Below are 11,707 nucleotides of genomic sequence, written 5' to 3'. Positions count from 1 at the left end.
TTTTTAGGTATTTGTCTTTTGTTTTTTTATTAATTTTTTATTTTTTTACTTTTTCTTTTCTATTCTTTTTTTTTTCTATGATTAATTGGTATGTGTATGGATTGAGTGATAAGTGGTTGAATTCTGTAACTTGAAGAATGGGTTTTGAATTTCTGTTCCCAAACAGGACTCTGACTAAGTCGATTATTGCCATTGGACAGAGAAAGGTTTACAATTTTCTTCAAAACTTTCCCAATATATTTTTCTTCTCAATATAAAAATGGACAAAGGGCTCAGCAAGCTCAGAGAGCCCATCCCCACTCCAAAAATCAAAGCCGACACAACAGTCTAGGCATTGGTGCATTAGCAGCAGCATTAACTACACAATAACTAGCTGCAGCCTGCATTCCAAGTTTCTCTCTCTCTTTCTCATCGTCCTTTTGTTCCTGGTGAAGTGAAGTATTTTGCAATGGTAGGACAATCAAGAAAATGGATGATGCTAATAGCAACAACATGGGTACAGGCTTTTACAGGGACAAACTTTGACTTCTCATCGTACTCTTCGACGTTGAAAACAGTTCTGGGGATATCTCAGGTGCAGCTGAATTATTTGTCTGTAGCTTCAGATATGGGCAAGGCATTTGGTTGGTGTTCTGGGGTGTCTCTCATGTATTTGCCATTGTGGGTTGTCATGTTCATGGCTGCTTTCTTGGGGCTTTTGGGCTATGGTGTTCAATGGTTTGTCATTAAACAAGTTATTACCCTACCTTATTTCCTGGTAAGTTCTCGTTCTTTGAAGACTTTATGATTCTATTAAGGAGTGGAAATGATATGAGAAATTAAAAAATGCTTCTTGTTTTCTTTGCTTTAACTTGAATCTATACTTCTTTAGATTCCCTGGTTTCTCCTTTCTGGAATTGTTGCTCTGGCTTTACTGAATTTTGGGTTGTTTTTTTTTTTCCCTTTGTTTTTAAATTTTTCTTGTTTATTCAGTCTCCTGCTTTCCTGCAAAACCATGAAAGTCCTTCAAGCTTTTATGGTTTTTTTTTTTCTTGTCCAAGGGATAAGTGTGGGGTTTTGCAATGTCCAAGTCCTTTTCGATTTCTTCTCTTTTTCATTTTTTTCCTTGTCTAGTTTCTTCCTTTGACAAAATTAAAGGAGTGAACCTAACTCCTCCACAACAAACCAAACATAACCACAACCTGACGTTGGTTTGGCAAATGGCAAGTGAAACGACCACATCTGAGTCAATTAGGTGCGGGACTGTAGCTGGTTGTTGAAGTAAAGAATGACTTTCAAAAATGTCCACATTAGTTATTATGAGGAAGCAGGTCCAATATCAAGATGATAATTATCACTTTCGGGGACCTTTTTTTGCCCTCAGTTGCTTTTCTTAGCTAATTTTTGTTAGAATCAAATGCTTCAGTTAATACAAACGAGACAAATTGCAGGAGAGCAGTCCAATTCTCTTGGTTAAACTTTCATTGATTACTTCATTAAGCTTAATCTTTGTTAATTAGATAATCCTAGAAGCAATTACCAAAGAGTCACCTATTAACTTTTACTGCACATTTTGGTCGGTAAAGAATATTTGCATAATTGGTTATTCAAAGTTCACTTTTGGGTGAAAATTTCTCAAAAGAATATCTCAAACAAGGGTAGTTTTGATTTTCAAGACATTTTTTCGTTGAAGGAAAGTTAGGATTTTGTTGTAATGTGACAAAGATTCAGTAAAAAACTTGTTTCTGGTAAAGGTAATATGGGATTTTATGTTGAATCACTCTGTTTGTTATATCAGATCAACCAACGTTTGTTATTCAAGGTTTAGTTAGTCCATATACAATGTGATTGAAAACCTCCAGTGATTTTTTTTTATTTTGGATCACTGTCAGACAAGGCAACCTTCCATTCCAACCTACCATTCTTGCATTGACAGAATGGGGCCATCTCCTATACACCAGGAGTTGCTCTCAACTTGATACAATTTATTCCAACAAACAGCTTATGCTAGAAAGTTACTGCAATGCCTTTTTTATTGAAGTTAAATTTTCTTCATGTTTACTTGCATAAAAGGCCCTTGAGGTTGTTGCTATGTCTACATCCTCTCTTATTTGCAGACACAACCACAAGAAAGGACCAAAGAGGTCAAATCCTGGTCTGCAACAACTCTCATTCCTTAAGGAAAGATACTTGACCATTGAGCCAAAACTTACAATTCTATACTGACTTTACTGAATGCTTTAGTTTCTTTTTTCAATTAGAAAAAAAATTCTACTGAATCCATTATTTGAAATATTTGGTACCTATCTGTCTGCTCATTCATGTAAATCCATGGCTACTACACACTTTTTGCTAAAATATTCAACAGAATCTAAGTTTAGTTCCTCATCAGTAATTAAAAAGTTAGGTTCACCAGGGGGAGTTTGGTATTTCTAAGCTAGGTGTTGTTGGACATTTAAGCTCTTGTATAAAGCTATGACCATGACTGTCAATTTTGGTCATTAACAAAATGAATTGGCTTATCAAAAAAAAAAAAAGGTTAGGTTCACCTATACCTTCCCCTNAAGAGCCAAAGCTTCCTTTGGAAGCTTTGACGAACTTAATGGCAAGTTTACCCCCCCCCCCCCCCCCCCCCCCCTTTCTCTAAATGCCTGCACATAAACCAATTTTACAAGGAGTTGATGGATAATACCCTGGTCTGGAATTAGGGAAACAAATGCTTGAGTAAAAGCTTTTGATTAGTACTGAGCCACCATTCCACTGTAAACTAATTATGTTTTAATATGAATTCATGGCAGGTATTTCTTCTGTGTTTGGTAGCTGGTTGTAGCATTTGTTGGTTCAACACAGTATGCTTTGTTTTATGCATCAGAAATTTCGCAAACAGCAGGGCACTTGCTTTGTCCCTTACCATCAGTTTCAATGGTGTAAGTGCTGCACTTTACACTCTAATTGCCAATGCAATAAACCCTGATGATGACACGCTCTATCTCTTCTTAAATGCACTTGTGCCTCTCCTTGCATCTAGCTTAGCTCTCATCCCAATCCTCCGCCAACCCCCTTTGCAGCTTCTCTCCACTGATGCTGTTAGTCAGGACTCCTTCATTTTCATTATCCTCAATGTTTTAGCTGTTATCACTGGCCTATATCTTCTACTTTTAAATTCACTTTCATCTGAAGCATCAAGGGCACGCATTCTTCTGGTGGGTGCCTTAATCCTATTGCTCCTACCTTTGTGTTTACCTGGCATTGTCTGTGGTAGGAACTGGGCTCGTCACAATATCCATACCAGCTTTTGTCTTGATGGCTCAACCTTCAGCTTGGTTGACCCTGATGACCTTGAGCTCCATAAGGAGTTGCTTGGAAGTGATTACAATAATAGCTTGAGTGTCAGTAATTCATTTTGTGTAACAAACAGAGAAGGGTTCTTCAAGAAGGTAATGGAGAAAGGCAGGTTAACAGTGCTAGGTGAGGAACACCCTGCAAGATTGCTAGTGCACCGGTGGGATTTCTGGCTATATTATCTGGCCTACTTCTGTGGAGGGACAATAGGGCTGGTATATAGCAATAATCTAGGGCAGATTGCACAATCACGTGGATTCTACTCTCAGATTAGTACAGTTGTGACTCTCTACTCCTCCTTCTCATTCTTTGGTCGTTTGCTCTCAGCTGCCCCAGATTTCCTGCGTGAGTATGTATTTACTGCAAATAGTATTGTATGTGTGTGTGTGTGTGTGCGCGCGCTATTTACGAGAATGCATCAACATCAAAGAATAAGCACCATTTTATTACCTTGACAATTCATTAAATATAGGAAAGGCATATTCATTAAATAGAGGAAAGGCATCTCTGGCTTTGCATCCCTTTGCATGGACACTGCCCTTACTGTTTTAGTTGACCACTAAGTCCATTGTTAGACTTCAATATATAGTCGTTCAATATCTTGGAACTTGGGAGCAAATCTGTATTGAAGTTGCTTCATAATTGGAGAATGAATTCTAATGGAAACCCTTTTTAGAGTTCTCTAATCTTCCAGTTGGCCACAAAGGCCTTTTTTAGAATTCATACCTGAAGAATTTTGGAATATTAAAATTTTAAATTGACTTCCATAGTTCCATGTAGACTTTTTTACATCAGAAAATGATCACAAGCTGAAATGTCTTTCCAATCGCAGCAAGGTGTACTTTGCCAGGACCGGGTGGCTAGCAGTTGCCCTGGTGCCCACACCAATAGCCTTCTTTTTACTTGCTGCATCAGGTAGTGAGGTGGCATTGCATGCTGGCACAGCCATGATTGGATTAAGCTCCGGTTTCGTATTTTCAGCAGCAGTGTCCATCACATCAGAACTATTTGGGCCTAATAGTGCCAGTGTCAACCACAACATCCTCATTACCAACATTCCCATCGGCTCACTCCTCTATGGTCTCCTTGCAGCTTTAGTATATGATTCCAATGTGAAAAGTTACTCCCAGGAAAACTCGTTAGGGGAAGCAATGGTGTGCATGGGTAGGGACTGCTATCAGAAGACATTCATATACTGGGGTTGCATTTCCCTGTTAGGCCTAATCTCTAGCTTTCTGCTTTTCTTAAGAACCAAGCCTGCTTATGACCACTTAGAAAGGAATAGAAGTCGAGCACAGTATTCATAGACTATAAACTAAATTCCCCTCTCCCCTCTCTCTATTTTCCTTTCATAGGATCTCATATTTGCTTTACACTTGAAAGGGTATACGGATTCCCAAGAAAATTGGGAAAAGCAGAAGTGACAAATGATTCATTGAATCATATATACAACGAACAGAATGTCTATGCCCCTCAGACCAAGTGGGGCAAATGTTTCGAAGGAACTACGGCATGGTAAGGAAAAAAATATGGTTTGAATTTGATATTGTTATGACTTGTGGATTGTAAATTTAAAGGGAGACTACAATTTAGCTAGTTTCAACTGGTCATGGCTGAAGCATTGGCTATTACCATTATCTTGTTGCTCAATTGACACATCTAATCTACAGAAAGTTGCTAAGACTGCAAATGACTTGAGGAAAACTTTACAAGTTCACTTCTTTTTTAAATTAATAATACCAAATTTGCTGCGAGACTATGATTCATTATTGAATTTTGTTGTTGTACTATCATGCTTTTATTTTAGCTAATTTTTATATTATTTTTTACTACAAACACAAAATTACTATACGAGAGGTCTCCTTCCAACCCAAAATTGCAATCAAGATTCATTATTTCTAACTTTTACACAAAACGGGCGCATTGAGAATTGAATTTGCATTTTGTAACCAAATCCTAGAGTGAGAACAATGAACACTATTTAAATCTTCATACAAACTTATGATTTGTCCTTTATATATAAATGTAATATATTAGTTTGTATGATTCACAAGCATTAGTAAACTATTGAAATTAAACTCTTTAATGTACCCAAAAAACCCTCTCCTATTCAGTAACAGTATCTACAGAATATGTGCTGCACAAAACAAAACAAAAAAACAGGCAGCAACCCAGAAAAGCATCCATAATGGATTAAAAAAAATCCAACCAGCTCTCACCACATAGAACTGTATCTAAACAACACCAGAAGCAGAGGGACAGAAGCAGAGCATCCCTACCATCATCAACCCCATACAACCAGTACTGAGAAACACAATCAGACCTACCCAGAATCAGGATGGATTCATCACAGCCACCGTCAAAAGCAAACAGCAGGTGAAGACTAAAAGGGAAATGCAGGCAGCTTATCAACAGGATCAAATCAGATTCTCCAAGGAAACACCCTGCACACATAAACAGAAGCAGAAGGAAAACAGAAAAAAAAAAAAATCAATCAGAGGCCAATAATCTAGTTGAAAACCGTCAGAAGCTGCTGAGCCCTGTTAACGCCTGCCTTTGTCAGTCCGTCCGCAATGTGATTAGCCTTGAGGCCTTGGCATTTGTGGGAAATCTGAAGCAATCTGCAATGGTGCCATTCTCTCCAGGCCACTTAGCTCTGACCCACGCTGCAGCCCGCAGTCGCGTAAGATCAGTGACTTGCAGAGGATCCCACACCTGACCGCGAAAGATGACCTCGTTTCTGTGTAACCAGATTAACCACTACCAATTGCCAGAAAAAGAAAAAGACCCTTTCTTGGAATGCCAGATGAAGAAAAACAAATGAAAAAGGAAAATGGAAGTTAAGAGTTTAACAGGCATTTGATGATGGGCCTGAATTGTACTTGGTTACCAACCTTTATTAAACCGACTGAAATTAGGAAAATCAAAGATGTTAACGTTAAAAAATTTAGAGAATGTTGATGATGGTGATTCGTGGCAGAAATTGATGAAGGCGATTAATGCAGTGACTAATAATGAAAACCAGTGGCTAAGCAAACTAACTGAGATAGCGTCGGAAAGCTTAAAAAATCGCTTAGTCGAGGAACCCGTACAGCTGAAGAAGATGATCATTGAGCAAAAGGGTACGAAACGTTGCTTTGGAACTGGAAGCAAAAGTTCTTCTGTTGAAGAAGAGAAAGAAAAGTACTTGATTAGGAAGCAAATGAAGCAGGAGGAGACAGGTGATTGCAAGAAGCAAACGACAGGCATTGAGAAGAAACAGAAACGGAGGACGGTCAGTGAGAAGAAGCAGAAGCAGAGAAAGAGTTTCGATCCACTCGTACAACTTACTGCATTAGGTTTAGAACCGCCTGCCGGCAGCCCAGAAGTATTCAAGAATCGCATTACAATGACAGTGAAACAAGTTAGAAGTAAGGTTTTGAATGAAGTTAGAGGAGGAAATATTCAAGAATCATGGAGGAAAGGATGTTACATGTATTGGTAGAACCATTAGGTTCCTATTCTCACTTATCTGCAAGTGACTGATTCCATGAAATCCTATATATAGCAAGGGTTTACCTATTTCTTGACTATGAAGTTTCCTTTAAAATAAGTAAGGGTTTACATAAAAGGCTACTATAGACGAAAGGGTGGAGGCAAAGGAGCTACTGCTACCAGCTTGGACGGCCCCAAGTTTGAGAAATCTCGAGTTTGAAGGTAATCTCTTCTAGAATTAAAATTTCTCTTTAGAAATTAATTGTGATTGATTATGCTTGAGATAATTAAATTTTGCATTTGAATGTGGATTTGTCATAGTTTCTATGGTTTAATTAAGTTGTATTTGTCATCGGTTTGCACTCAGCACATCTTCATAAATCATCATAGGATAGTATAGTTTGAATTTGATGTTAAAAGAAGAAGAAAAATAATTAAATCATGATTGATTACTAATAATGGAGCAATATTTTTTTTTCATTAGTTATATGGAGATGCATGCCCATGTAATCTTTTTTTACACTAGACATGCACGGAATTTAATCAACAAATTAATCTATAAATACAGCCTAATTAAGGACAATTATGCAACAATTAAGTAGTAGTGAGTGAAGAGATTAAGTATTTGTAAGGCATCATATCCTTAATTATAGTAATTAGCAAAGTTTTCATGGAGAAAGTTTTTTAGTTTCCTCATCTTCTTATCGTCTTCTTCTTTTTCTACTTATACAAGGAATTACACTTGAAGCTTGCTTAATTCTATATTGTGGTTTGATTGTTTTCGCTCTCAGTTTGTAGCAGATAGACCATAATGGATCAGAAGGTGATTCTGATGCTTGTCTTGGCAGCTATTGGGGTGACGTTGTTGATATCCATCGTCTGGTCATTATTGGAAGGCTATAAACAGAGGAAGAAGTCTCAGGCCGCAGCTCCTTCGGCATCAGCTTGAGCCTATATTATTATGTTCTTCACCTGTCTCTTTACGGAGGAAAGAGACTTGATTGGTTGTGTTTGTTTAGATAGAGATATGGTGTTGTTCCTTTAGACCTTAGTTCATGATATGTTATAAATTTTAAAATTTTTTGTTTCAGTGGAAATTAGTACCATCAGAAAAGAATTAAAGTATTTTAATTAAATATTTTCAAAGATTTTATTAGCATTTTTTTTTTTTGTAATTGATTGCCAGTTTATATTATTCGTATTGAAATGCCAAAAAGTAAAAAACAAAAGGTCTACTATAAAGGTGTTCATGGGTCGGACTTGGTCGGGCCAGGCTCGGTTGACTCTTTTAAATGATAAAGTTGAGCTCAGTCCGGACCTAATTTGATCTATCCATTTGGAGTTGATTAATTTAAATTTATTATTAAAGTGATAAAACTAATTTTTTTTAGAATTAAAATTAACAAAAATTATTTTATTAATATTGTAATATTTCAGGTCGAGCTAAGCCTGGGCCTAAGATATCGTGTCCAAGGCCTAACTTGAGTAGGTCACTAAGCCTAGGCACCAAATACAAAAATCTGAATTGAAAAACCACCTAAGAAAAATATAGGCTTAAATAGTAAAAAGCCCCTAAGTTATGGCCATTTTTTAAACGAAACCCTTACATAATGTTTGTTTGACATTCCCTTCTTATTCTTGAGGAACATTTGGTTGTCAAATGTCCCAAGAAATAGTCATTTCCTTACAATCTTTATTCTCTAAAATCACGATTTAGGTAATCTTTTATTGCACCAAAATGAGTTTTTAATTTTTAATTTATAACCAAACAAGCCCTTAACTCGATGGAAAATTAACCATCATTATACCTAATGTTAATTGACATTTTCTGTTCTTGTGGCATATCACGTGTTTGATGATGTGACCATCTGGTAGAACCTAGAACTGTTGCCTCGTCGTCACTCATTGATTGCAGCCATTTATTGACATCGAAATTACACAAAAAAAAAAGATTATTTCTAATTCCACTCTTTATACTCTTTCCTTTAATCATAGTATTTTTTCAAAAAATTCTCTCACAATCTCTATAAATCTCCAAAAAAAAAATATTAACTATCTAAAAAGCTTAGGTCTAGGTTTCATTTTTTGAGATTTGGTGAAAATCAATCATCGAAAATGTGGCAAGAAGAGAGAGAAGATGAAAATTGGAAAAAAAAAATAAAAAGGAAGGAAAAAGAGAGGGTTTTTTTTTTTTAATTTCGGAGACAGACCTTGTAATCAAATAACATCATATGCCACGTGAATAGAAAATGTCAATTTGTGCTAAATCTGACATTAATTATTTTTTTTGTCAAGATTAAGGGTTTATTTAGGTACAAATAAAAAAAATTAAAAACTCATTGAAATATAATAAAAGATTAAGGACTTAATTGAAAATGACCCAAACTTAGAAACGTTTTTACTATTTAAGCTAAAAAAAAATAAAGAGCTTGTATGCTTACTCTCTATTAATCTAATTAATTGTTGCATGCATTCCCATATATATGGAATATCTTATACCTTTAATTAACTTTAATAATTGCCCCAAAAACAATGATTTTAATAATTAGTCACTAAACATGCATATATAGAAATTAATATAGGTATTTATTATAGAAGCACGTAAAAGGGGGATGAATGGTTAATTTTTTTAATCGAATAGTAATTATGTCTCAATCATATAGTACCAAGCAATAAAAGTTTGCTTAAATGTTGGCAAGTAATTAAGCTCTCTCTATTTCCCTTCCTAAAACTAGGACTAATTGATGATGAGCAATTTATAATAATTAAAAGTGATGAATTTTCTGTGTTATGTATCCCATATATGTATATAATTGACCTAATTTATTAATAGAGAAAGGGACCACTTTCTCCCTAAAGATGCCCTAATTTGTGAAGTAGACCCTAACACAAGGGTTAATTTACCTATTTTCTTGACCATTACGTTTAGATTCTATTCAACCATAAACTAGTATAAATAGAGGGTTGGATGCAAGAACGGCTATCGCACACCAATATAGCCTTGGACGCCCCTTTGGAAAATTCTCAAGTTCCCAAGTGTACTTCGAAATTTGAAGGTTATTCTTTCAAGCTAGATAGGGTAACAATCTGATCCCTTCGGTTCTCTCATGTTCAAATGTGTAGCTTTAACCGGTGCATGGCAATTGCTTAATTTGTAGGATGTTCATATTCTTTTTCACGCAAATATAAGTTTTAGTATACTTTATGTATGTTAAATCAAGTCTTTTTTTCTTTTTCTTTTGTTTTTTTGTATATTGACTGCTCTCAGACTTTGATTCTCAATTTGTCAATGCAGACATAATAATGCCTGCCCTTGCCATTGTGGGAATTGTCGTGGTGGTCCTATTGCTGGCCATTGTTGCCGTGATTGTGTACACACCATGTCTCGTTGACGACAGAGAGCAAGAAGCGTGACAGAAAGCAAGAAACGAACCCGACAGGGTAAACGCAGTAGCTTAACCATAGGAAGAAGAAGAAGAAGAAGAAGAAGAAGAATGGGCTCCAGCTTCTTTTGATGAATCTATTTAGTATTATCTTTTCTTAAGAAAGGGTACATTTTATATATGGGCTAATTAGCTCGCTATAGTTTTTCTTTTTCTTGTCTCCAATTTAATTTTTAATAAAAGAACGATTTCGAAGGTTTTTCTTTTAAATGGAAAGAAATCTTTTATATATTATATCTAGTGAAGATTTAACATGCATATAATATGACAATATTAAAGTATTTACTTAATAGACAGATTATTTTGTTAAGTTGATTTTTTGTGAGAAAAAAAATCATGACCAATTGCTTACTAATAATTAATGAAGCAAATCTTTTATTAATTAATTATATATTTTAATTATTTGATATAGCTTTTTTATGCATGCCCAAGTCAATATCTTTTACCTTTTAAATCAACGCCATGCCATTCACTCACAAGGGTACAATAATTGCTTGATGATCATCACTTGAAAATAGAGTTGATCTCCTTCAACTGACATTGGATTTTTGGCGGAAAACAGTAATTTGGAAGAATTAATTATTACATATTTTACAACATTTTCCCCTTTCACTCAAAGAGTACAAAGTAATAATGTGTTGAATTCGACTCAAAAGTTATAATGGGTTGGCCACAAAAAACCTTAATATTGAATGCACTCATGGAAGTTGGATCCATATCTTTTGATCAGACTCTTGCAGAGTGGATGTTCTTCGCTTGGTGGTGAATTAATGACTACCATTTCATCTCTCACCAGTTTATGCTTTTTACTTGTTTCCATCTGCTACTCATGGCTGTACGGCTGAATTCTGTGTTTTTCTGATAATGCTGTTTCATCTGATGTGAATGAATGCTCTTTGTGGCTGATAACTGTGGCTTATACTTTGCATGCCGACTCTGGTATTCTGATATCCTGCTCCCTAGGCTGCTATGTTGCTCCTGGTTGCTTTCTGGGTTTTTATATATATTCACCTGGTTGCGTCTCTTTCATTTCTTGGCTGCCTTAATGCGCCCGTCTGAGGTTCCCTGGTAACCTGACATCTTATTTTCTGGACTTCTCTATTATAATTTGGATGCACTACGTCACTGGAATCCTGCCTATGGGTATATGGTACTCTGCCCTTCCAAGAGATTCTGGAGATTAATCTTCATCACAAACTGAATGGAAGCATAAACAATCTGATACTTAATTTAATATCTGTTGTATTTGTTGTAGACTTTGGAGCTTGTCTCATCCCTTCTCCAGGTGACTTGTATTCCTTTATTGGGAGCTATGCCTCCCTATGTACTGATCAGATGCCTCCACAGCCTATCAATAAAATCTTCCCATGATTTACCAAAATAAATAATGTGATGAACTTGTCTATGTTTTAATGGTTACAACTTTTACTATATATATGTGTATGTGAGTGAGAAAAATTTTATTGGGT

At 35.8% G+C, this 11,707-nt stretch overlaps 1 protein-coding gene and 1 long non-coding RNA gene across 4 annotated transcripts; one reads left to right on the top strand and one right to left on the bottom strand.

The window, feature by feature from the left end:
* Positions 248 to 5,011, top strand: LOC18599715 (protein NUCLEAR FUSION DEFECTIVE 4). Of its 3 annotated transcripts, XM_018122207.1 has the most exons (4): positions 251 to 757; positions 2,778 to 2,906; positions 3,048 to 3,670; positions 4,154 to 5,011. In XM_018122207.1, the coding sequence occupies exons 1-4, from the start codon at positions 449 to 451 to the stop codon at positions 4,626 to 4,628; spliced, it is 1,536 nt and encodes a 511-aa protein (XP_017977696.1). In that variant the 5' UTR covers positions 251 to 448; the 3' UTR covers positions 4,629 to 5,011. The 3 variants fall into 3 exon arrangements, with proteins under 3 accessions (XP_007029849.1, XP_017977696.1, XP_007029848.1); XM_007029787.2 differs by having other exon boundaries at positions 248 to 757; positions 2,778 to 3,666; positions 4,154 to 4,491; XM_007029786.2 differs by having other exon boundaries at positions 2,778 to 3,670.
* On the bottom strand, positions 5,410 to 6,987 carry LOC108661888. The gene is made up of 2 exons (XR_001927780.1): positions 6,652 to 6,987; positions 5,410 to 6,482 (listed from the first exon to the last, which is right to left on the bottom strand). It is a non-coding gene; the product is annotated as an uncharacterized LOC108661888 (long non-coding RNA).

Source organism: Theobroma cacao, chromosome 5 (assembly GCF_000208745.1).
Source record: "Theobroma cacao cultivar B97-61/B2 chromosome 5, Criollo_cocoa_genome_V2, whole genome shotgun sequence".
Lineage (NCBI taxonomy): Eukaryota > Viridiplantae > Streptophyta > Magnoliopsida > Malvales > Malvaceae > Theobroma > Theobroma cacao.
Note: the sequence above shows the minus strand (reverse complement) of the source record. Positions and strands in the feature narration are given on the sequence as shown.

Excerpts from the sequence above, each read along its gene's own strand:
- LOC18599715 (XM_007029786.2), top strand. The coding sequence starts at position 449 with ATGGTAGGACAATCAAGAAAATGGATGATGCTAATAGCAACAACATGG. Across the intron at positions 758-2,777 it reads TTACCCTACCTTATTTCCTG|GTATTTCTTCTGTGTTTGGT; the intron begins GTAAGTTCTCGT and ends AATTCATGGCAG. Across the intron at positions 3,671-4,153 it reads GCCCCAGATTTCCTGCGTGA|CAAGGTGTACTTTGCCAGGA; the intron begins GTATGTATTTAC and ends TTCCAATCGCAG.